Source organism: Mauremys reevesii, linkage group 8 (assembly GCF_016161935.1).
Source record: "Mauremys reevesii isolate NIE-2019 linkage group 8, ASM1616193v1, whole genome shotgun sequence".
In the NCBI taxonomy this organism is placed as follows: Eukaryota; Metazoa; Chordata; order Testudines; family Geoemydidae; genus Mauremys; species Mauremys reevesii.
The window spans coordinates 14,074,735-14,100,349 of NC_052630.1; the positions used below are offsets into that span (position 1 = coordinate 14,074,735).

At 41.4% G+C, this 25,615-nt stretch overlaps 1 protein-coding gene across 5 annotated transcripts in view; it reads right to left on the reverse strand.

Moving 5' to 3' along the window:
* Positions 1 to 1,837: 1,837 nt before the first annotated feature.
* The window catches only part of ACSL6 (acyl-CoA synthetase long chain family member 6), a 79,135-nt gene continuing 55,357 nt past the window's right edge, over positions 1,838 to 25,615 (reverse strand). For 4 of the 5 annotated variants that reach the window (XM_039485769.1, XM_039485765.1, XM_039485768.1 and 1 more), the window contains 12 exons: positions 25,081 to 25,154; positions 20,828 to 20,905; positions 17,339 to 17,473; positions 15,960 to 16,094; positions 13,784 to 13,879; positions 12,603 to 12,675; positions 10,970 to 11,058; positions 9,181 to 9,297; positions 7,529 to 7,672; positions 6,323 to 6,424; positions 5,252 to 5,323; positions 1,838 to 2,042 (listed from right to left, as the gene is read on the reverse strand). In XM_039485769.1, coding sequence (XP_039341703.1) covers positions 1,902 to 2,042; positions 5,252 to 5,323; positions 6,323 to 6,424; positions 7,529 to 7,672; positions 9,181 to 9,297; positions 10,970 to 11,058; positions 12,603 to 12,675; positions 13,784 to 13,879; positions 15,960 to 16,094; positions 17,339 to 17,473; positions 20,828 to 20,905; positions 25,081 to 25,154 — 1,256 coding nt within the window. In that variant the 3' untranslated portion in view covers positions 1,838 to 1,901. Of the gene's footprint in view, positions 2,043 to 5,251; positions 5,324 to 6,322; positions 6,425 to 7,528; positions 7,673 to 9,180; positions 9,298 to 10,969; positions 11,059 to 12,602; positions 12,676 to 13,783; positions 13,880 to 15,959; positions 16,095 to 17,338; positions 17,474 to 20,827; positions 20,906 to 20,962; positions 21,041 to 25,080; positions 25,155 to 25,615 lie in introns of all 5 variants that reach the window. The other variant, XM_039485766.1, reaches the window with a different exon arrangement.

Below are 25,615 nucleotides of genomic sequence, written 5' to 3' on the forward strand. Positions count from 1 at the left end.
ACCTCCCACAGAAAGCTGATCCTTATGAATAGATCAGTCTGCCACAGAGCCACCAATCCTTCCACAGCCTTCCCAGCTTGTGCATGTATGAACCCACGGGCATATTGTGCTGAATCAGCATCTCAAGGAAGCTCTACCGTATTTTCCGGCGTATAAGACAACTTTTTAAACTAAAAAACAACCCCCAAAAATCGGGGGTCGTCTTATACGCCGGGTATAAACAGGCTTCGGCTGAGCCAATCCTGGGAGGGGTCTCTCTGGTGTATGCCATTAATGCATACAAAGCCTGCTCGGATTGGCAAAGGTTGTAATAGCCTGCCTCTCTGACTCAGCCAATCCGAGCAGGCTTAATAGATGACACCGCTCCCGTGAACGCTCCGCCCTCCTTCTCCTCCCCTTCCCCGGCTTCCCGTGAATCAAATGTTCGCGGGAAGCCTGAAAAAAGGAGTGGGCAGGTAAGCCGGGCGTGTGGGGGAGGGGGAGGGGGCGGGGCGGCTTACCTGCGGCGCCGGTCCCGGTGTCGGCCTGGGGAGCCGGGCCCCGCAGCTACGGCGCCGGCTCCGGGGAGTCAGGCCCCGCGGCTGCGGCGCCGGTCCCGGTGTCGGTTCGGGGAGCCGGTCCCGTGTCGCCCGGGAGCCGGTCCCGCGGCTGCGGCGCCAGCTCTGGTGTCGGCCGGGCCCGGGAGCCGGGCCTGCGGCTGCGGCTCCGACCCTGGCCCCCGGCAGGGGTAAGAGGCCAGGGCTGGGACTGGGGCGGGGGAGGAGGGGTTGGATCGGGCAGAGGTTCTGGGGGGGCAGACAGGGGATGGGGAAGGGGGGGTTGGGTAGGCGCCGCGTGGGAATTCTTGGGGTCTGTTGGGATGGTGGTGGATGGAGTCGGGGAAGTCAGGGGACAGAGAGAGGGGCAATTTTGGCAGGGGGTGGGGTCCTGGGGGGGGAGTTAGGGTTGGGGGTCTTGGGAAGGAGTGGTCAGGGGACAAGGAGCAGGGCAGGGGGGGTTATGGGTTGTGGTTTCTGAGGGGGGGCAGGACGTGGGTGGGGGGTGTACTCACTGGACGGTTCCCTACCGGGTCTTCGGTGGTGGGCCCTTCAGCCTCGGAAGGGGGGGTAGTCTTATACGGTGAGTATAGGCCAAAACCTATGTTTTAAGTGGAAAATTAGGGGGTTGTCTTATACGCCCAGTCGTCTTATACGCCGGAAAATACGGTATCTGCCATTCTATAAACTGAGTTCAGATGCACTGAAAAAAGAAATACAGGGAATTCTATAACTTCCTAAAATATTTTTGCAATTACAAAGTGGTATTAATCTGGGTTTTTCCATTAGGCCTAATATGCTGATGGGTATATTACATACAAATGAAATCAGGAGATTTATTTCCTCGTTCTCTGTTAGTCAGATCATTGATGATTAGATAAAGTCAATGGAATTTGTCTTAGTTGTGATTTTAATTATCAGTCTTTGAATGTTTGAGGTAGACCACATTATTGAATTATCCAGGATTTCAGTCACTAATCTATAATGTTATATACAATCATATCAACAGATATATCACATACCTTTTTCCTGATGTGTAATCAATAGTATTTGGGGTCATTAATAATAACGTAACCTTCCATGATATACTTTAAGATGTGCTGGAATTTATGTATCTTCCTATGGATATGTAGTGTAGTTTTCAGTAGTCTCCTACAGCGTACATACTGTAAAAAGATAAGGTACTACAGCTGATGAAAAAGGAAAATTACTGCTATATCAGTGGTGAGGTCTTGGAACAACAAAAGGTTCAGACACAAGGTCAGGTGCTTATTCATTTCAACTGTGTCATTCTGGCTCTGTACTTTTGAGTATGTACTTTAATATTGCTACAAAGTCCATTATTCGGAAGAATTTCCTGCCGCTTCATACGGAGACACTTGAATAAAGCTCTTCTATTTGTTTTTTGAAGTAATCTCTTAGCTCTCGTCTCCTAGCCTTTAGTGTTGGTGTCAGCAAACCATTTTGTATTGAGAACATATCAGAGTGGATGTAAATGGCTTTGACCTGAAATAGAAAATGAATATATTTATGGCAAAACTAAACTAACATCATCCACTATTAATTAGTACTAATAAAATCTCCTGAAATCGTAACTATCCTGCTTAGGTTATCAGCAAAAATGACTTTGCTGGGTCCATCTTCATTCCTACTGGTTGTCTGTCCATATCACAAAGCATCCACACACTCTTCTTGTTTAACGGAACTCTCAGGACTGATACAATATTTGTGTTTCAGGTTGGAATTAAGAATCACTAACAGAGTGAAGTGGTGAAGTATGAACACCACCTGTCTATACTATGGCTGTATCTCACCACTTCTCAATCAGTCCCTCATATTTTTATTAGCATCAGCTTCTTCCTGCACCATAAACCTTTGTCCACATGATCCCCTCAAAATATTACCACGTCCCTAAAAGAAATACGCATCCAGTCTGCTGTGCTCTTGTTCCACTGTGTGGTCTGCAACGGAGCATCTGCCCAAAAAACTCAAGAGTGGCTCAAGCAGAGGGGAAATGTAGCTATGCATGATGTTGCCCCATCCACAAAATTTCCACATAGCTGAAGGGTCACAGAGTCAGAAGAAAGAGAAATCATACTAAGGGCATAAAAGTCTTCTGATCCAAAGTTAACATGATGATGATCATGGAAAAAAAGAATGATGTTTTAGTGACCAGTTACAGTGATAAAAACCACTCAGCCAAGGCAAATAGAATTTTACAATTTTACCACATGGTTCAGACAGGACTCCTTAGCCATCTTCTGCTTTTTTTGGCTGGCACCAACCCACTTCACATTTTGATGGACTAGGAGTTGTAGGAAATGTGGTTTAAGAGTGACCTTTTTATTCCCTGAAATCCTGTGGCTCTCTTTTCCCTGTGTGCGTTTTATTCCAGGGGCAAAATGTAGGGACCACAAATAATTTCTTTATATACTGTGGCCAAGTGACTTTTAAAAGGGACTAGTGATTTTGAGTGCTGTAATTTTTGGGTGCTTAATTTAAGACGCACTAAGGGGACATGACTTTGGAACACCCATCCTCTAAATTGTCTCTGAGTTGAGCACTCAAAAACTGTGGCACCTTTTGAAAGTCTTGAATTATATGTAATTATATACAAAATGTTTACATAAAAGAACAACATAGAGGTACAGCAATTATTTTTAAAGTTATTAAAATGGTAAACTTTGTGCATTAATGTTATAGCTAGTTAAAAGATTATGAAAGAGTCTGATTAAAATTACAAGACCCCTCAAATTAACAGTGTCCTGTCTGGATCCAAGAAAAGAGTTAGAAGAAAATTAGACTGGGTGGCAAAGGGTTCTGCAGTACAGCATAATATATAGTCCCAAACCAAAAGGAAGAGTTTCTGGTAAATTCACATCTACTTGTGATTGTCTTCTTAAAAAAAAACCAACCCTATGACAAACATCCAGAATATATTGGCCTGGATCCACTACAGATTTTTATATATCAGAAATTCAGGTCTTTTCAGAAGTGCTTTGGGGTTACTGGAGAACTAGTGAAATGGTGACATCACAAGAATCAAGGTAGTGAAAGTGGAGCAATTGTGAGGAGAAAGGATTTTTAATTGGACTTGTTTAAAAACTCTTGGGTTTGCTTGTTTTAGTTAATGCCTATTTAAATAGTCATTAGACCAGAGACAGAGTGTGAGAATGACTCTATAGTTTAGGGCACTCACCTGGAGGTGACCGAAGGTCATGTCTAATTATTTATACTTAGTGGAACAGCTTAAATAGGAGAGAATGAGAAAGATCTGCCCAGGAACATCCCATTGCTCAATGACTGGAGCAATCTCCAAATTTAAATGCCTTCTCCACATCAGGTAGAGGGGTCAAATAGTGAATAGTTTTGGGTTGACTGAAACTACATTTTTTTGCAAATAAACTTATTAGTCTGAAAAAATTCACTCAACTCTATCTATGGGGAAGATGGACCCATGCAAAGGGACATCTCTGTATGGTCCATACTGATCAGATAATCTGGCCCAATGTTAGGTCATAACAATCACATACTGCTTTACACACAAGGCTTTACAAAACAGGTCCTTGTTTTCGAACTGCAATACATTCAGGTATTTCCATTTAATATTGTTTCTCCCTAGATTTTTAGCATTGCAGCAGAGTTCTCCTCATAACCTCACAGTTTATTTAATACATGTCAGTAGAACTGGTGAGATAAAGGTATTCATATTGTGAAGATTAGGCAGGAACAACCCAGGGTAATTACTAGACAGCCAATTTCATGTATTATGATCCACGCTCCATGTGGAATTTCTTTTATCAATTATGGAACTGTCAGAAAAATGGAGACAAGGAGATTTAAAGTTTCTGGAGCTTCTGCAAACTCTTTAACACATTGGATTTTCATTGGACTTCTGAAGCAAAAAAAATAAATAAATGAAGACTATTAGTGATGTTTAAATAATGTCTTAGATATTCACTTTTATATTACTATTTTAAATAACAGATATGCAATAAAACATTAACTTTTAAAGAAACATTTGATGTCAGCCTTTTTATGTGTTTTGATCTATATTATTGCTACCATGAAATACTGCATCAGTTTCAGAATTTTCCTGCTTGAATGTTTGTAATTCTGTTGCAGAAAATATTTAGGCAAGCGTCAGAAAAGGATTAGTGCATGCACTGAAAATAAACAGAGCAGCTGTATTTTCTAGGTCAGTTACATGAATGGTACTGTAATTACAGACCTGATCCTACTTTGCAACATTGCTTTCAATGGGAGTAGGATCAGGCTCCTAAAAATACTGTTCTTGACCTCTGGTGATTATATCAAGGATTATATAGGGCCTGCTCTTGTATTCCCTATGCACCCATAACTCCCACTGAATCTGCTCTGACTCCTGCTGTGTGCAGAAAATGGGATCAGGGACTGTAGTCCTTATTTAATCAAAAACGATAAAAATAATTTGTCAATGGTATAGTGGTGCTTTCACAAAATTCCTGCATGGAACCATCAAAATAGTAATGAGGCTTTTATTGCTGTAGACTTTTGTGGCAATATTCATGCATTCTTAAGGGGCCAAAGAGTTTAAGACAGACACAAATGCAAGCTATAATTACTTTCAGAAACAACATAATCAGACATGTAGGCTTTATATGATGCATACTAACAACTGCCTCTTCATCGTAAAGGGGCGAGTTATCTGGCCATAAGGAATAATGTTATCATACCTGCTCAAAAGAATGAAGTCCACCTTCCTTCCCTAGCCGCACCATATCTTCCATTATTGCTTGTGTCAGTTCCTGGGTTAGAACACATAATTTTCCGTTACCCTTCAAGAGACATCTTTACATCCAGTGATATTATTCAGCAGGGAATAAAGTTTACTGATCAAAGCACAAATACAGTGTTGATTCTGGCAGTTCATACATCAGTTAGCAACTGTTGCTTTAAAATTCCTTTATAAATAGAAAATTAATGAATGCTTTATAAATGAGTAATGTAATATTTTTATACAGCAGAAAATGTAAGGCTAACATTTTCAAACTTTGGTGGTGAAGGATAGACATTTAAAGCCTTAATCCTTCAAACTCTTAGACAAACTCTTAAGTGCCCGAATAGTCCCATTGACTTCAGTGGTATTCATGTGCTTTTAAAGTTAAGTGTGGGTGTAAATGGATTGTGGCTTAAATCATCTATGTTTCATGACAGTAGTAGGTGCTCAGTACTTCTTAAAAACCACTCTGCTTATTAAGGTGCCTAAATATTAATATAAGTGCCACACTTTAGTCACCAAGGTAGAATATTCTCACTTAAACTTTGCATCTTGCCATTATTTATAACAACTACTATTAATTTTTTAGCTGAATTAAACATTAATTGGAGAGAAAAAGTGTTACCTTCCATACGAGTCTAAAAAGAGATTGCATAGGTTTAATTATAGAAAAAGAACTGTATGATATATATTCACAGAAACATTCAGAAGAGTGATCATAATGACAGACAAATGATTCATCTAGTTCGGTATTCTGTCTATGACAGCAGGCGATGCTCAATGCTTGGGGGAAAAAAGGTGGAATATGCAGGTGTAAGATTACTGAAGACCTTGTCTTCTTACATATTTGGAAAGTACCATTAGTAGTGCTACTAAATAAGAACGATGTTAAGGAGCTTAAGGGCTTGGTTTGCCTATTCTCTTTTATGTGAGCATACCTTTATTTCAGTGCTATCATTTCCTAGTGCTGCATATTACAGATCACTGTTAATTAAACGCACACACATATGTATTTTTAAGGACACACCGTATTTTTACAGAGCTCTGCATATGTTCCCTCAAACCCTCTTTTTCTTGCCCAGCCTGGCATGACTTCAGAATCAGGTACAACAATTCCCACCAAGAAGGCCTGTATCAGAAAAAAAAATGTATCAGCCAAGGAAAGAACCATATTTAAAATATAATATTCCAGTACATAAATAATCTCTCTTAGTTTGCCAGGTTTAATCATTTCAATACAACACTGTATTTGGCTAACATTTCATGATGAAGTATTTGTGATAACTTTTATCTGAGGAGAAGAAATGTTCAATATATTTGCCAGAAAAATATAATACATTAGCCCAGATTCTGCAATTTGAATTCTACTTTGCACTAAAGCTAACAAAGTTACTTTGCTTTTACGCTGGTAGAAACGAGAGCAGAACTTGGTCCATTTTGTTTATCACTATTCCATTCATGGATCTCTGACCATCCAGGGAAATCATATTGATGTCAAAGAGAAATATGTGTTTGGCTCCAGGGCACAATTAGTGGGTAAGAGTTAGTTGTTATGGTGTCTGAAATTGTACCTGTTGCTATGTAAAACACCAACCATTGCATATGTAAACTGGATGCTTACATATGCAGCTATCTCCACTGTGTGCGCAAAAGCAGATTTTTCACACACAAAACTTTAATGAGCAGAATTTTGTGGGCAGAATTTCAGAAGCCACTTTTGAAAACATGTCCCTAATTATTCTGTTTTAATACAGAGACTAGTTCTGCCCACCTGCGTAAGCACTTGGCAGGCAGACCTCTGACATGCAGGTCCTATGCAGGACATAAGTGATGAAGGGTCCTGCACTTGTCCTTCACTTGTAAATTAAAGTGCAGCTCTAGCATCTGCTCTGCTGTTCTCTATTTCTAAAAGTTGATGCCAATAGTCTCAGCGCCCCAGCAGCCTAACCTTTGTCGAGTTTTTTTGTAGGCATCATGACACAGGAGAGTTTTAAGGAGGGATCTGAAGGAGGATAATGAGGTAGCTTCAAAGGCTAGATTGTCACCCATTCCCCAAGATGTAAATAGTCGCTCGAGTGGTTGGGGGCCTAACTAGCTATGAGCCAATTCCAGAATTGAGGAGGAGGATGGTGAGGGGTAGAAAGGTCACCTTTACTGACCCCTTGGTGCCAGGCACAGAACCTGTCAAGCAGAGGGTCTGGCTCTAAAATTATTTTGAAGCGTTACATTTTACCTGTAAGCTGTCTCCATGCACATATATCTGGGCAATAGGCTCACTGCGGATGTAGATATTCTCAATCTTTTCAGGCGCAATATATTCTCCCTGAGCAAGTTTAAATATATGCTTTTTCCGATCAATAATTTTAAGTGTCCCAGCCTGTTGGGAAAGAGAGATGATGGTTACCAAAACTGTTATTTGAATATACAGGCCCAATAAACAATGTATTTTTTGCACTTGACTCTACATTTCATTAAAGAGCTAACAGTAAAACTGGGAGGAGGTGCACAATCCCCTAGCTACCAGCAAGAGTGGACCATCCAGGCACAGCAAAGATCAGAGCATGAGTGTCTGAACCCAGGAAACTGGCTCTACCCAGGGTTTATTGGTGGTGAACTGCCCAGGAGAAAAGGTTGAATTTAATCAGTCTTGCAGCCCTCACTTGGAAAAGAGATTTTTCAGGATCAGGAGCACATTTTTGATAAATATAGTCTCTTAAACACAGGTTGTATTTTCAGCCCATCAGCCATGATAGAGTCTCTTTAAGGGCCTGTCCAAACTTCCATTATAATAAACACAACCATCATCATGCAGGGAAGGAAAGTGCTATTCTGGTAGTCAGAAGAACTGTTTAAAAATACCAAAAAATACTTCATGACCATATTTGTCGTTTTGTCCCAGGCCATCATGCTGCCCAGAAATTTTGCTTTTTGTGACATTTCTGCCAAATGCCTATTTATACATCGAAACCAACAAGTTTTTGATAGACATTGTCTTTCTTCTGAAAGACAGATTAAAATAAGAAATTTCATTAAAAACAAACAACAACAAAAAAAGGTCTTTTCTCCCCACTTTTCAGTCTGAAAAAGTGCTCTGTGCACCTGCATTTGTATGTGTAAAACAGGGTCCAGAATAATGGTGTTTAAAAAACTCAAAAAATAATGGAAATGCTTTGGTATTCGGAGGTTTCCCAGTTCTGTTTTGAGTTTGTCCTCCCACCTCTTGTTCCAGGTAGGATATTTTTTTCACCTGATAATTTTTAAAAAGTATTTTTTAATGTAGATGTTGCTGTTTAGACAAATTCTTTATCAAATACTATTAGAGTTTAAATATGAAAAAAAATTGCAGAAAGTAGTAACTTTATTTTCAAAAGTGCTGAGAACCTGCAGTTCTCATGGACTTGAATGTTATTTGAGAGCATTCAGTACTTCTAAAAACAAAAATCAAGGTGTTTGATCTTTAAACAAGTGAGCTGATTTCAGCATGCCACTGTGGAGGTGGCTCGATTTCAGAAGCAGTTGAACTGATTTCTGTCTCCCCAGTGTCGTCTCTTCCAAAGATTAATTAAAGTTTGAGTGATTGGCTTTGGATATTAAAATAGCCTCTGGGGAGAGGCAAATCTGCTTGATACATTACATGAACTAATGAGATATCAAAGAAACTTTTCTTTATGCTTTGCTTAAAACTTGGGATGCTGAGGCATGAAGCTGACCCATAACTGGGACCCAGGTGCATGGACATGACTCTGAGGACGCACAAACTTCTGGTGGTTGACATAGGGTTATTCCACAAAAAATAGATTTGCTTGAAAATACAAGTGTACTACCTTAGAATTGACATAGGAATATACAATTTACACAAGAACTGAGAATCTGATCAGTACATACAGGTAACCATTTCCCAATGTCTCCAGTATGAAGCCATCCTTCTTTATCCAGAGCTTCAGCTGTCTTCTCGCCATCTTTTAGATAACCTTTAAAAACATTGGGTCCTTTCACACATATCTGCAAAAGAGTCATGGTTTCTGACAAAGTCTCGAGCTTCTGTTATGGAATCATACCAAAATGTTAATGGGTGGATTCTTTCCCATACGAGTGCTCCAATAAAATAAAATATTTCAAACTATGATACCACCAGCCATATATTTTTTTAAACTAATGTAGGTGTAAAGTAGGAAAACAAGACTGTGCAAAACTTCGGTCAATTTGTGTGTGAAATTTTCTGGACTTTTCTTGTTTGTTTTTCTCAGCCCTAAAATGTCTTTTGACAATATTTCATGAGAACAGAAAAACTGACTGCTAATGCATGTGATATCACAGCCTTCCACATAGTTTTCATAAAGACAACAATTTTGCTGAAAAATGTAATCATTTTCACTAAAAATGAACTAGCTTTAGTGCAGATATTTTGCACTGAAAATTGGGTCATATTTTTCATTTACAGTGAAAATAGGAAAACACTTAGATTTTGAACATTTTGAATTTTGTTGTGAACATTTCACTCACCTCTAGTTTAAAACCTAAATGCACTAGCAAGAATAAAGTGTCAAAGCTTTCAGGGTAAGCTGTGAACATAATTAGGGAGTATAGAGTACACTGTGGTGAATCATATCACTGCATGCTGTACATCCAGATGCTGGATGAAAACTTGGCTCCACTGAAGTCAATGGGAGTGTTACCATTGACTTCAGTGGGGATGGGATTTCACCCACCAGGTTCGTGAGCTAAACTGTACATATGGGGCATTGGGGACAGAACTCAGGACTTGTCCTAAAATATGAACCCTTTACCTCTGGAGCCTAAGGAGTCCTCATTAGCTAAAGAGTCCTCATGAGCATTAAAAGTATTAGCAGGTATATCCTTTGAGAGACTCCAGCTGCTAATTTAGGCCTCAGTCCTCCACTGTGATCCACTAGCACAACTATGTGTGCCTGCAAAGAGTCCTGCTAAAAATCAGTGGGACTCTGCAAGGATCCATGCTACCAGATCCCTATGTAGGCTCAGAGCCATAGACACAAACACGTGAGCATGGTGACATTCTATGGTATTAAGCACTCGCCAGTAAATTACAGTGTGCTGGGATTTTGTTGCTGAAGGAAAACTGGAAATGCAGAACTCTGGGATAATACAAAATTACACTTTATTTCTCTTTAATGTAGCATGCGTAGATCCAAGTCTTACAATCCTAGTGCTGTTCTTACTCAGAGGAAAGTCCTATTGAGTTCATTGTTTATTTCAATAAGAGTTTTCACTGTACTAGAGATGCATGAGAACTGGATGAGTTGATCCTTATAACCCTAGGCCCTAATCTTGTGAAGGGGTCCGCTTAGGTGAACCCTTATGCCTCTATGGGATCCCATTGGAGTCAATGGGATTCTCTGTGAGTGTAAGGGTCTGCCTGTGTGGAACCCTCAGCCCCTTCAAAAGTAATTAGCTGTAGCACTTGCTGGAGGTTCTGTAATACTCTATATTTGTAATTAACATTATGATGCTCTATTGCTGCCTGACGTGTTCCTCCATTCTGCTTTTTTCCTTTCATTTCTCAATCTATGACAAGGGTCACTTAAAAAGGATTCTCAGATACAAGCAGTAACAAATGGCTCACAGAGTTTTATAATGACAGCCTGCCTTAAAGGGTTAACTACCGAGGTGCTGTATATAATGTTTAAGATGATACCTCTCCTTCTCCTTTCGAAGCAAAATAATTCATCTCTTCCACATCCATCAGTTTGATTAAATTGCAGGGCAGAGGGGCTCCTACGTGACCTGCAAATTAAAGTCATTTGTCATTTCTTTCTATAAATGGTGCTCATTAAATTATTATTAGCACATCACTCATTTCTAGCTGAACTTCTTGAAGTTCAGTGTTCTTGAAGCATATGTGTGTCTGTGTGCAGAATCCTTTAACCTGTCTGGATAGGATTCCTATTTTTAAGTGTAACAATACAGGACCCTTTTGCCTTACCATCTTCCTCTGACCAACAGGAAATTAAATCAACCCCTCTTTTAAAGACCAAACTCAGAGTAACTTGTTAATAACAGAGCCCAAAGTTCTGTTTTGTGTATCATCTAGAAAAGTCAAAGGCTTTGAGTTACAATGGCTTTAAATTCAACCTTTTTCCAATTTCTCCAAAGTAAACTATAACTGCTTAAACGACTCTGAATTATGTTAACTGTCAGTGACCCAAATGGAATGTTCTGGTAGACAGAGATCACAGGCGCACAAAGGTGTTCAGGAATGGCCACTCTGCAAGGCAAGGTACCCTGGTTCTCTGCCACCCAGGGTTTTATCCACACTAGGGGAATCCTTCACAGATCTGCCCAGGTTTATGTCTGCTTAGGGCCAGCAGATTTAACAAAGTGAGGATCCAGTCCTTAATATATATTTGTGAATGTGTGTTCAGTAATTATGTGCTGGGTAGGGCACCAAAATGAAGACAGTGTGAGACAATCATAGTGAAAGTTTAACTGGAAAAATGTATTATGGCAGTACATCTGGTAGTAGGTAATTGGCCTTTTCTGCTGTGCAGAAAAACAAGCTGATATACAGCAATCTGTACTGGAAATCACATTCTGTGCTCTACTCCAATCACAGAAAATTAGTGTTGAAAAGGGAGGTTTGTAGATAATTAATGGGACTAATAAATTATGTCCAATTTTTGTACAGGTATTCATTTGAATGAATTTGATCATACCTGTTCCAAAGCTATTCTATAAATATTAATAATTAATACTGCATGACTCCTCTTATTTATTATTTGCTGAGCACTGATAACATGCTGGATGCTGATTGAAAATTTCATCTGATTATATTAACCATCATAAGGTCCGAAAGGTTTGAAAGTGTAATAGTCTAGAATCCTTAAACCAGACTAACCTTAAACCTCTAAGCATTCCCCCACCCCATTATCTGGCATTGGATCTGTGCTCAAAGCCTGATTTTGGTCACAAGTGAATATGAATTTGTTAGCCTAATCTTTGTTCCAGTGTTACATCTGACAAACACAATTCAATAGCACTAGTAATCTCTGCCCAAGGCAGGCCAGAAGTGGAAAGGACAGGAGATTTTTGCAGATCAGGACCTAGGCATGGTTCTAGATCTCTCATGGGAAACTTGCATAGCATCTGATCAAATTCTACCTTTCTTTGGCTAGTGCCATTAATACCTCACTTTCATAAATACTGAATTCACCAAAATTATTCAGCACAATGATGAAGTGTTGCATAGTATCCTGTAGCTATTACAGCCCAAAAAAGTATTCCAAATACACTAAGAGTTCTGTCCTTTTTGGAGAGACTATCATATTTACCTGAAGTCCAGTCACCCGGAGTGGTAAAGGTACATCCTGCTGTGCACTCTGTTTGACCGTAACCTTCATAAACCTGACAAAGAGATATATAGCTTTGAACCTGATGATAGATTAAACACTTACATATGATTTGAACATTGTTCAGTTTCCTTCTTGTTGCACAATGCTGTGAATTTAAACCATAATGCAGTACACTGATTAGAGAGACAAGCTGGGTGAAGTAATATTTAGATATGACCTCCTCACCCACCTTGTCGCTCTAATATCCTGGGACCGACATGGCTACAATTACACTATTTATAGTGTACAGATTCACAGGGAAAGTTACTCTGGTCTTCATTGTATGGGAAACATGGTTATATATTATTCTGAATGAACATCACTGTAAGGATCTGAAAATAGTGGGAAGAGAGGACAGTTGTACCGATCGCAGTTGGTTGAATAAAGTCCTTCTGTGAGAGAAACCAGATTCTTTGCACTAATATGAAATACATTTTTGAAAGGGTCTTTTTGGAAACTTTTTGCTGGCAAGCTTCAGGCATCTGAGAAGGGTGAGGCTTGTTTGCCACTTACTTCTAGAGGCCACTAGCTTTGCCAACCACCTGGGCAGAATTCTAGGAGCATGCAAGCTATGTGTCCTCAGCCTCCCTGGATTCTACAGTGAGTGGTTTGGCCCACACCTTCTTCCCAGGGCACTAGGCAGGTCCCTTCACTATGTGTCTGGTCTTCAATGACCTAGGAAATAGGCATCTCCAAAGTCCCTCTCTATGCCTGAGTATTATGCTAGTTCTTAATCAATGTGACTTTTGAAAATTGACAAGTTGCACCATTTCATTGCTGCTGATCTTTTCCCCCCTCTAGATGTGGGTGCAAACCCTAGATCCAAATATTCCTGAACTTGCATCCAGATCTGAACTTTGTCATTGGCTGCCTCTCTCTATAAAGCACTGAAAGTCCTGGATCCAAACTCCTCTCAACTTTGGGAGAGTTTGGAGCCATGTCTGACCTATGTGGTTTGAGCCCACTCTTACTATTTATATCTTTGACCGTCAGAAAAAAACAATTTCTATTGTGATTTATGTTGGTAAATGTTATTTTAAATATAGGGTTCCCTAGATTTCCTAACAACTCGAATACCTAGTACAACAATGCATCTGAATAACTGTGTAGGTGAAGTGTACCTGACATCCAAGTGCTGCCCGAAGGAACCCCAGAACAGTTGGAGAAGCGGGGGCAGCTCCCGTTACAATCATCCTAACACACCCACCAAGGCTTGCCTGTTAGATAATAAGAGAAAATAAAACTCTTAGCCTCCTATATGAGCATACACATTCAGTCAAATCTTGAAAGAAAAAGCACTAACTGCATATAACTGAAGTAGCCCAAGAGAAACAGCCCTTCTTCCATTAGAAAATTATAATAATCACCATAGTGCCTATAATCAGCACCACAGGAGCCACATCATGGACCAGGAACCCATTGTACTAGGCATTGTACAAACAGAACAAAAAGTCCATGTGCTTTGGCTAGTCCCTGTTCATATAAATTCCATAGTTTTCCTTAAGATTATTACACTGTCTTGGATTCCAGTCCTGCAACTGACTCTGCATGGGCAGACCTTTCTGCCCAAATAGAGCCCCTTTGAAGTCAGCACTGCCTGGCACAGATGCATGGGTGTGCCTGCATAGAATCACAGAAATGTAGGGCTGGAAGGGACCCCAAGAAGTCATCTAGTCCATTTTTCCATGCTGAGGCAGGCATGAATCCATCTGGCTCTATTGGACTTCATGGTTAGGACAAAAAAAAAATCACCACCCTAATGTCCTGCCTCCATTCTTTTCTTGCTCATTTTCATCCCATTGCTTTGGTAATTTCTCCCTGAACAACCTCAAACAATTCTGCCTCCTTTTTAAGGTTGATGTCCTTCAAGTATCTGTAGATGATATCACATCAACCCCTTTGTCACCTTTCAGCTATGCTGTAAGTCAAAAAAAGGAAGACAAAGAATTTCTTGTAAGTTTTACGCTTTGAGGTTAGAAGGTCATGGTCACAGATCCTGAATCAATGCAGAGCCAGATCTGCCTTACATCTGTGAAGGACACATGCCTAGTCTGCATCATTTGAACTCAGATCTTTGCAGACTGAGGATAAGCAGTTCACAAGTGAAAGGAGCGATCAGTTTCGCTGGCTAAACATAAAGTGAGGTGACTGGATAAGTCATCCAGTTAAGAAAAGTAATTAACCAGACCTTGCTGGAGTGATACAGCATATCAGTGATTTAGTTGACCTAGGAATGGTTTACTGCGGGACCCTGTGGCACATAGCAGGACCATTCAGATTGCACCCAAGAGGCCCTCAGATATTCTGTTTTCCTTTCCCTCTTGTTCAATAGCATGTTAAATGCACAGGCTTTCCTTTATGGCCTTGTATGCTTTTTCCTAGGGATATGTACTGACTAAGGCCCTAATCCAAAAGCTACTGAAATCAATGGGAACATTTCAGTGGACTTTGGAACAGGCCTAAATGTCTTCAGCAAAAATACTTCTCCCCCCTTCTCTTTCTATCTTCCCCTCCACCTTCTTTTATTTCAGCATGGCTGGTGGGGAGCCAGAGGAGTATTGCCACAAATACATATAGTACTTGCTGCTGGGGTTCAGTGGAAAAACCACAATTCTATCTGATTAACAGACCAAATTCACAGGAGCAAGACCCTGTAAACCTGAGAGAGGCTGGATGATTAAGGAGGCAGAAAGCCCCAAAGAAAATAAGTGTGTTAAACCCATTTGTGTGTGAGTTTAGCTACTATTTTTGTGCCATTCCTTCTTTCATGCCCAGTATTTTATTCATTGTTCTATAGTGGCCCACCTAGGACATTTAGATATATGAAGTATGTATTGAATTTCAATACAACTAAACTTCTGGGTGAAATTCTCTGCTGGCTTAACTCCTGTGGAGCAGAGAGTTTGGCCCTTATGCCTGATACCTAATAATACATAGAAATTTGCTCAGATTCCTGAGATTTTACATGAAACAGCAAAGTGTTCTGCTGCCTCTTCACCATCTTGGATTTCATGTTATGCACCCCTTAAGTCCATAAAACAGTGCTTAAGCAATACTTGAGTGATGCCTATACCTTGTGCTGACCCTCAGCACAGGGACGGATTGCACCCAGATACCCAAAGTGAATAGCAAAAATAAGCAGATTGAACAAATGCCTCTGTTAAAAGAGAAATAAAAATGGTGCTCTCTCCTCCCTAGGTTCCTTTTTTCAGTTCCACTGTTTCTAAATCAGCCAAGCTGACTTCACTGATTATTTCTCGAGCAACAGCTATACAGTCACTTTCCCCAAGTTCTTACCTGGATTTTATTAAAAAATAATTTATCCCACAAACTGTCATTTCTAATGATTCCACTTTGAACTTCAGCCTTTTTACGCTTTGCAGCAAATTCCAGAAGCCAACGTTTCAATGGAGTATCTGCTTGGCTAAAGATCTAAGAGAATGCAGATGGCATGAAAGATTACACAGCTAAGAAAGAAAACAGAGTGTATTACTATCCTTATGATAACAGTCACAGGATCAAATTTACCACTGGGCAAAGCAGAAACCAATCTACTGAGGTCAATGAAGTTACTGTTATGTCAGCAGTATAATTAAGACTACTACCCTACAGTTGTAGGTGTGCAAATTATGTTTTGTTGCAATCTGTTCTGAAATATACTTACTTTTCCCTTAGACAAAAGAGGGGAGGAGTCAAGAGAATAGAGGCATTGACTACATTTATATGATCAGCGTTTCTGTCTGATTTCTATTATATGCACCATTAGGTGAAACTATGATAAAGTTCTAGGGTTGAGCAACTTGAATGAGAGTATTTGGCAGCTAGCACAAATATTGCTATTTGTTGAGGTGATGATGGCCATCTTTATCTATGTTTTATCAGAGAGCAACCCTACCCGGCTCTCCGTATCAGTACCCCCTAGTATCTGTCTCTATAATGAGGAACCAGATCCAAACAGACCTGAACTTGCAGAAAGTTTACATCAGTAGTTTGTGCCTTTAGATCCATCTCTTACTTTTAGGATAAATAGTCTACACATACTGAACATGGCTACTAAATATGCTATACTCTTAAATATCTTCCATGGAGTTCTCACATGACCTTCTCTTAGTATGAAGGATCTTTAACCACTAAGTCAGCCTTGAGCTTTCAATATTTAAACCCTTTTAAGACTGCTCATCATATCTCTCCTGTCACTGCCAGCAGTGAGTAAAGACCAAGCTCCAGCACTGGCTCAAAGGCAGAGAAAGCATTAGCACATCCAAGTTTGATTCATGCTTCTCTTGGGTTCAGATCCTGGACTAGTGAAATAACTGGGAATGTCACCACTGACTGTAGTGAGAGCAGGAACAGGACCTACACACACAGAAATTCACTTTAAGGTTTTAGGTATCAAGTGAGTGACCAGTTTTATTTATCTCTGAAATTGCTGAATTTTACATACATTTAACATACAACGGGCCAGGTCCTCAACTGGTATAAGCTGATATAACTCCATTGACTTCAGAAAGGCTACTCAGATTTACACTAGCCAAGGATCTGATCTAATGTATTTGCAGTAAGGAAAAAGGTGTACGAGAGAGTTAGTGAAAAAGGCCAAACCTACGGGAAGTCTCTAAGTTAACTTCTAGACAATTATTGACTTTATTACTACAAACAGAATAAATGAAACATACCTTATCATACATTCTATTTAATAATCGTGGTACAACAGGGAAAATGGTTGGACGCAGTGCTTTCATATCATCCGATAAGAGACGGATATCTCCTTGAAAGAATCCAATTCGCCCACCATGGCAATATACGACAGACTGTGATGGGTGGGAGAGGGGGAAGGAGAAACAGAATACTTATTTCCTTGCATTTAATCACTGTGGCAAAGCACCCCCATCCCTGTTTTAAAGACACATTCCTGAAATTTTATTTACCATTGTGGCTAATGGGTTTTTTAAAAAACAACTAAACCACATAGTAAATTGGGTAGAAACACACTGATTTTGTATGGACCTTGATCATAGATCCTTTACTTGGCATTCATGTTTAGAAAACAAAATTTAGTACAATTTGTGGGAGACAAAGGAATCAAAGCTGAAAGGTGCAATTTTCAAAAGCACTTGAGTAACCTAGGAACACAAAGTCCCACTGAACTCCATGGAGCTTGTGCTCTTAAGCCACCTTTGAAATTCCCACCCTAAATTCCTAATTTCTACTTTATTTTTACCATATGACTCCTCATGCAACTTTTCTGACTTCACAATTAAATCTTTTTCGTAGGTTGTTGTGTAATCAGATCACACAGTTCTCTTACATGGTCACTGCAGGACTACTGTATCAGACTGGGGGCAAACTGTCTTGCAGTGGAGCATACTTCAGAGAGAGCTCTTTGCATGGCTGTGGGATTACACTGGATTCTGGAAAGACTAAGGTGAATGGTAGGTTGACCAGCCTGTGATTCCATGTTCTGTTGGACACCATTTTCTTTAGACTCACCTTTGATTCTGGGGACTAGGAAAACATTTAGTCTTTCATGTATAATTCCTCATGAAATCTCTATGCTAGCCCTTTTGTGGTTAACAGAGTTTTCTTCATGTCTTTTTATGTCTTCTGAGACAAGGGGTGAAAGTAACTTGAAGGACTTACAGGTACACCAGAGTCCTGAGCAGGGGGCGGGGCCTCAACCGGAAGAAGTGTGGTCTCACCCGGAAGAGGCGAGGCTTTTAAATCCCTGGGCCCTTTAAATCACTGACGGAGCCCCAGGGGCTCCTGGCTGCTGTTGCTACCCCAGGCTCGGGGCTCTGGTGGAGATTTAAAGGGCTGGAGCCCCACTGCCACTACTCCCAATGCTCCGGCAGCGGGGTTTGGGCAGCGATTTAAAGGGCCTGGGGCTCCCCGCAGCAGCCGGAGTCCCGGGCCCTTTAAATCACTGCAGGAGCTCCCGGGGTAGCGGCAGCAGCCAGGGGCTCTGGCCGTGATTTAAAGAGCCCTTTAAATCACCGCCTGAGCCACCTCTGCCACCCATGGGCTCTGGTAGCGGAGCTCTGGTGGCAATTTAAAGGGCCCAGGGCTTCAGCCACTGCTGGGAGCCCCAGGCCCTTTAAATAGCCAGCCTGGGGAAGCCAGTCCGGCACACCGTACCATACCGGTTTACTTTCACCTCTTCATGCAGCTGTTAGAACATCCTATAACCCAATATGCATTTCCTTTGAGGAGAGGATGTACCTGTTCTTAACCCAATGACAAATGGGAGATCCAAGTGTGATTCCCAGCACATGGACATGCATTCCACTGTTGCTGAGGCTGGGAGCACTGTGAAGGTATCTACTCTGCCCTGGGATGCAAGCATTAAGCCATTTTTGAGCCTTCTGGCCTACAAAAGATTCCTTGTCTGGGTGCAATTTGGAGCCATGAGGGCCTCAGGAGGGAAAAGGGGAGTTTCAGGTAGTGAGCAAAGAGGGAAAAATAATCTGAGCTCCCAGTCTGTCACATACCATATACACAGTTATTTGCATACTCTTGTTTTGGTGAAAAGAAGCATTCCTTTGTGAAAAACCTTAGAGCATGTTTAAAATGAAATTATTGGCTAGCAATAAAGGCTGTTCTGAGTCAAGTGTGGAGAGTTCATTCTTAACTCCCCCGGTACATTTTAGGCATTGCAAAAAATTCAATATCTAATATCAGAGCCCTGCCGTATTTAGGTATCAGTGAGTGACCAGTTTTATTTATCTCTGAAATTGCTGAATTTTTGTTGGCATGGAGGGGAAATTTTCAGGACACAAAGGACAGTAAGGAATAGGCACTCAACTCCCATTGGAAGTCATGGGGAGTTGACCACCTAACTCTCTTATGTACTTGTGAAAAATCTTCCCCCATCTTAAATCTTACATTTCCAAAGCCTTGAGGGAGTAGCCATATAACTCCTACTGAGTTAATGGGATTTATGCAGCTATACCACATTTAAGAGCTCTGCGTAAGCTTGTCTCTCATCAGCATTTGTTGGTTCAATCAAAGATGTTACCTCACCCACCTTGTCTCTCTAATATCCTGAGATGAGCATGGCTACAACAACATGGCTAATACTTACTCTCCAGGAACTGACTATAAAACCACAGGAATTTAATCAATAGACACTTGTGAATTTAAGAAATATCACCCTATCAAATTCACATACTGTACTTCACATATGTAGCAGGTTCCTGGCTAAATAATTAAAGATCCATATGGAAAAAAATAGTCACTGTATATGCACAGAGAGCATTTAAAAAAATTAAGTAGTCAAGATACTGAGGTTTAAAGAGTAAACCCAGGAGCCTGCAGGTTTCTTAACATGGTGAAAAGTAATTTAAGCCTGGTATAACTGTTACTAGAGTTAGGCCCAAAGCAGAACTCCAAATCTAAAATCCCACCCAAAAAAAAATAAAAAAAGGAAAGCTTGGGGTCAGATTCTGATTAAAAAAAAAACCATGGCATCAGCCCAAATCTGACCACAGAATCTGAGCCCCCACTACATTTTGGGAAATCTGAGTCAGAACTGAATCCAGATCCAAACTTCACAGTTCTGGCCAATCTCTAGTTCATGGATTTTCAGACAGGCAGCTATCATCTGCCTTGTTTGGAAAGAAAGTGAAGTCACTTATATGGGCTGGCATGAGTCAGTACTTCTACTTGTCATTATTTCCAAGAGACGATGGCTTCCACTTATTGTGCATTATACACTGATCTTCCAGGAAGACTGCATGTGTCACCACTGTGGGGGTTTTTCCTGCTTTTCAGTTTTTGCAAATCTGATTTATTTACACCATAAAAAGTGTGGAGTTGATAAAGAATACGTGCAATGTTATTTTAACCACCATGATTGCTGGTCCTATAATACTTTGAAAAGCTGCCCCCCAAAATAATAGATATATTTTGCCCCCAAAAGATAATTATTTCTGTACATGTGCCATTTTCTGATCTCAGTTACACTCCAGAGACTCTGTTAGAGTTGCGCCAGATTTACCTGTGCAAATGAGATCAGAATCTGCACCCTGGAGCTGCACCCATGACACTTTTGGAGTACAATCTGTTTTAGCTCCACCGTATATTGTGCAGTATTTTGCCATGTTTACCATTTTACTTAGTTATTTTTTAGTGCAGAAACAGGACTTCCACTGACACCATGACCTTACCTGTACCATTCTCTCAAACATGTGTGCTAAAGGCAAATAGGAAATGTGTACATCCTCACAAGTAGGAGCCCACTGACTCTGGAAGAAAACACAAGGAGCCCGACAAGGCCTAGTCAGTTCAAACAGGTTTCTTACCTGTATAACTCTTTCAAACATGTGAGCCAGAGGCAGGAAGGAGATGAGCACATCGTCCTGTCTCGGAAAGATCACTTTCTGCAGGTGAAGGGCATGGGAGACAGAAAGGAAAGAAACACTGACAGGAAGACAACAAGAGAGTCATAAAACAATAAAAAGAAAAATGGCACCAGAGGAGCAAAAGGGTAAAGATTATCAAGAAAGAGCGAGAGAGAGCGAGCGAGCAGCATACGAAGCGAAGCGTTAGGCCACAACATCAATGAAACTAAGTTAGCAGGAGTAGTAAAGAGCGCAAGGATGTACATAGAGAGCAATGGAGAACTCTCCCCACTGCAAGAGTATATTTTTCAAGAAACTCTGCCGTTCATATGGCAAACAGGTGCTGACACCGAGGAACCAAATTTTCCTACATAGGCTTTGGGGACCAAATAAAGATTTGCACACTCAAATTGGCATTTGCCTCAAAATGGGTGTCTGGGCATTTCGAGCGCCGAGATTCAGGATTTGACTATTACGGCACGGTGTTCAGCTGCACTGAGTACACACACACTTCCACTCAGCCTCAGTGCAGCTGAGGTAGGGAGGAGCTCTGTCAATATTGGGACTGGCCAGGGGCTAAAATGGCCCCCAACGTTTGAATGGTGCCCCAGGGCTGCTCTGCTGGCTGGGGATTGGTGGAATACATTCTGTTCTGTCTTCAACTTTCTTTTGCTCCTGGAATACCTCCTTCTTCATCCAACCGACCCCGACATGCCCCTGAACCAAGGGTTAGCTTTACACTAGCCCAGCAGTCCTCCATCTTGGTGGGATCTTCAAGATGTCCCATTAGGGCAGCTTTAAAGTTGCTTTTTGCTACTCCGCCAGTGTGGAGTGAGTTTAACACAGCTGACAGTCTGGCTCCTAGCCATGAAGTCCAGGTTTGAAGATTTGGGCTTATTAAGCAGAAAATTTGTATCAAAAGTTTAATCCTGCACAGAGATGGGTTCTTTCCTCCTAATTATAACTCTGATCCTGCAATTGGATTCGAACAGATGGCCCCTTCAGCCCACGTGCATCCCCACTGAAGTCAGTGGAGCTCTGCAGAGGCACAAGGGTCCCCTATGCAGATCCAAGCGCAGATTCAGACCATTAGATTGAAAGATGCAGGATTTTTTTGCGGAGGTTAATTATTGATTTTAATTAGAATAATGTGTTAGATTATCGAGCTGCAAAATATTAATTCTTTTTGGTTAGTGTTTCTTCCATTTTTAAGCAACTACATTATTGGTGCCCCAGAGACAGATGTGGGGGAAGAAAGAGGCTAAATAAATTATAAAAAGAAAAAAACCTGTTTGGTTTGCTAAGATTTCTTATTTTATCTTATTGGGCTGGAATTTAACAAAGGCCCCTGGCCTCACATATTCCATACATCAGAAGGAAAGCTAGCAAAAAAGTAACTTCTCTACATAAAACAGTTTCCCGAGGTATAGAGATAGCCATATTATAGTGATTACAGAAACTGATGGCTTGATTATATCCATTACGCTGCACCTTGTACACCAGTGCAAAACCCTGCTCAATCAGAATGGTATCATTTCACATCCACTTTGCACTCCCATTACTCTGCTGTATCTGTCAACATAATGGAGTGTAATAGAAGCCCTTGAGTTGCTTTCCCATGGAAAGGAATATTGAGATTGACTCTCTTTGGGGGATGTTTTCCTGTCATCTCCTGAGGTCAGCTGTGATCAGAATTTAGTGTTTTCAGTGTCTTGTTTTATCTGGCAGTCTGAATATTCTTGTTTACAGGAGACTTAAGATACTGAGATCCGCCAGTCTACCTGCAAGTGTCTCTTCAAACTGGTCTTATCCATAGGTACAGCTGCGAAAAACCAGTCTCACCACTGGAGAAAAAAGTAATATTTTTCCAGTTTTGATAAAAAGAAAATATTTTGTGCCTTTGATGCAATATTTTTCTATTTTTTCCAAAAAATGAAAAATCTTTGTTTTTTCTCCCCCAAACCAGCAATTGGACAAATACTTTTTAGGAAAAAAAATTCAGTTCATTTTTAATTTGCAGCCAATGGGAGCTGCGGGGGGGCGGTGCCTGCACGCGAAGGCAGAGCCTAACCCTAGGAGCTGAGGAACATGTCGCCACTTCCATGGAGCCCCCCAAACTAAACGCTGCCTGGAGCCCGCACCCCCTTCTGCATTCCAACCCCCTGCTCCAGCCTGGAGCTCCCTCCCAGAGCTCACACTCCACATCCCCTCCCACACCTCTGCCTCAGCTTGAGCCCCTCCCGGTACCCAAACTCCCTCCTGGAGCCCACACCCCTTCCCACATCCCTGCCCCAACCCTGACCCCCGCTCCCACACCCAAACTCCCTCCTGGAGCCCACACCCCTTCCCACATCCCTGCCCCAGCCCTGACCCCCGCTCCCACACCCAAACTCCCTCCCGGAGGCCACTCCCTCTGCTGCAACTTGAACTCCTTGTTTCTGACCCCAACTCAGAACCCGCACCCCCAGCCCAGGGCCCGCACCCCCTGCTTCAGCCCTGAGCCCCTTCCCACACTCCGAACCCCTCGGCTCCACCCCTCAGCCCAGAGCCCCCTCCTGCATCCCAAACCCCTCATCCCCAGCCCCACCCCAGATCCAGCACCCCAACCCCCTGCCCCAGCCTGGATCCCCCTCCCACACCCTGAACCCATTTCTAGCCTCTCCCCAGAGTCTGCACCCCCAGCCGGAGCCCTTGCCCCCTCCTGCACCCCAACCCCCTACCCCAGCCTGGTAAAAATGAGCAAGAGAGTGAGGGTGGGGGAGAGCAAGCGACAGAGGGAGGGGGGATGGAGTGAGTAGGGGTGGGGCCTCAGAGATGGAGCAAGGCGGGTCGGGGCAACGGTGTTTGGTTTTGTGCGATTAGAAAGTTGGCAACTGTATTAATGGCAGTCTTAGGTCTTGAGCCAATACTCTTTGAAATCAATGGAAAAAATCCTATTTCCTGCAATGGACATTGGATCAGGCTTTTGGGGCTTGACACTGCAAATTCAAACTCCCTTGAAGCTGAGGGTGCTAAGCATCTTGCAGGGTCAAGCTCTTAGTGTTTACTACTGTGAACTGTCCCATTGACACTTTATGGTGATCATTAATGAGGCCCCAATCCTGCAGACACTTAACCAAGTTCAGTGGGATTACTCTCATCACATGCATGAGTATTTGCAGGATTGGGACCTACACCAGGGAACCTTTACAGATTCAAGCCCGAAAACAGGAATATTTACAGCATTGGCCAGGAATAGATATCAGATTTATTTTGATAAGGTGGGTGTTTTATCAGTACATTGTTTCTGTAACTGTAATGGTTCAGCCAAAGGTCCTTTCACTGTGTATCAGTTGATTCTTTCCACCACTTAAGTATTAGCAGTCTATTAACATGATTAATTTCTGCGTCAGCAATGCTGTTTCCCAGACAGGAAGTATGGTCTCCAAATGCATGTTTATACATTCTTTTAAATGCACTGCGCATATAAAAACTGGCCAGTTTTCTTTTATGTCACAGTATCACATATATCATAGTCAAAATACAGGATGTAACAAGGTGTGTTTTAATATGAATACAATGATTTTTGTAGTACTTTAAATATGTTGCGTAGGTTGTCATACACTTTATATACATTGTGTGCAGAATGATGGCTATCAAACAAATAATGGACAGGTCGGAAATGAATTTTCTCTAGGGGATTGGTTTATTGTATGGGCATCACTGGGAAGCTTCTGGTCATTTTTTTAAGTTCTAAGCACCAGTCACAATTTTACTGGGTTCTTTGGCCTTCACCTGGGACCCAGGATTGCAAGATCAACTCACTGATTTAATGAGTTTTGAGGGTGCTCCCCAAAAGGACTCGGCATCTTGCAGGAGCAGGACCCAAATGCATGTGCTGTAGTTGAGGGGGAAATCTATTGTCATTCACCACTAAGGGCTTAACCTTGCTCCCATTTCAATGACTTGCGCCCCAAGAGTGAGATTTCACTTATCTCCTTGAGCATATTTCCACATCTTGGATAGATTTGAAATAACCCACAGATTCAAACTGAAAAAGTCACAGTATGCGGTAACACTCTCTAGGTAGGGGTATTCACCTCTGTCACCTTCAGAAAGCCCGAAAAATCAGCAACCACGTTCCTGTGAGTCAGCATAGCACCTTTGGGGTTCCCTGAAAAGAAAGAAAAAAGAAACAGCACAGCGTTAATAAAAGACCCTGTAGTAAATTTTCAAAGGCTTGTAAGAACTGGAGATGTTAAAATTCTTTTCAATGTCCCTTCCTGAATTCTAAAATAGCAATTTTCACAAATGAGTTGTTTCTATGCAATAAAATATACGAAGACGTTTGAACTGTTTCAATATAAACACACGGAAGACCAATAGCATGATTTTATTGCCCATTCTCTGGGCCAAATACTGTGAATCAGCGGATTTAAGAATGATGTGCAACTTTTTACGAAGTATTACTGTAAAATGAGCATAGCGTGTTTTAACTGAAGGTTTTCTTCTCTGTTTGCAGCTACTCAAGATACCATTTGACATAGAGACCAGTCACCTAGATTTTGGCTAAGAATGAGCTCTAGAACTATTGTACTTAACTTGAAGGTTTCTTTGCCAGATCACTGATATTAC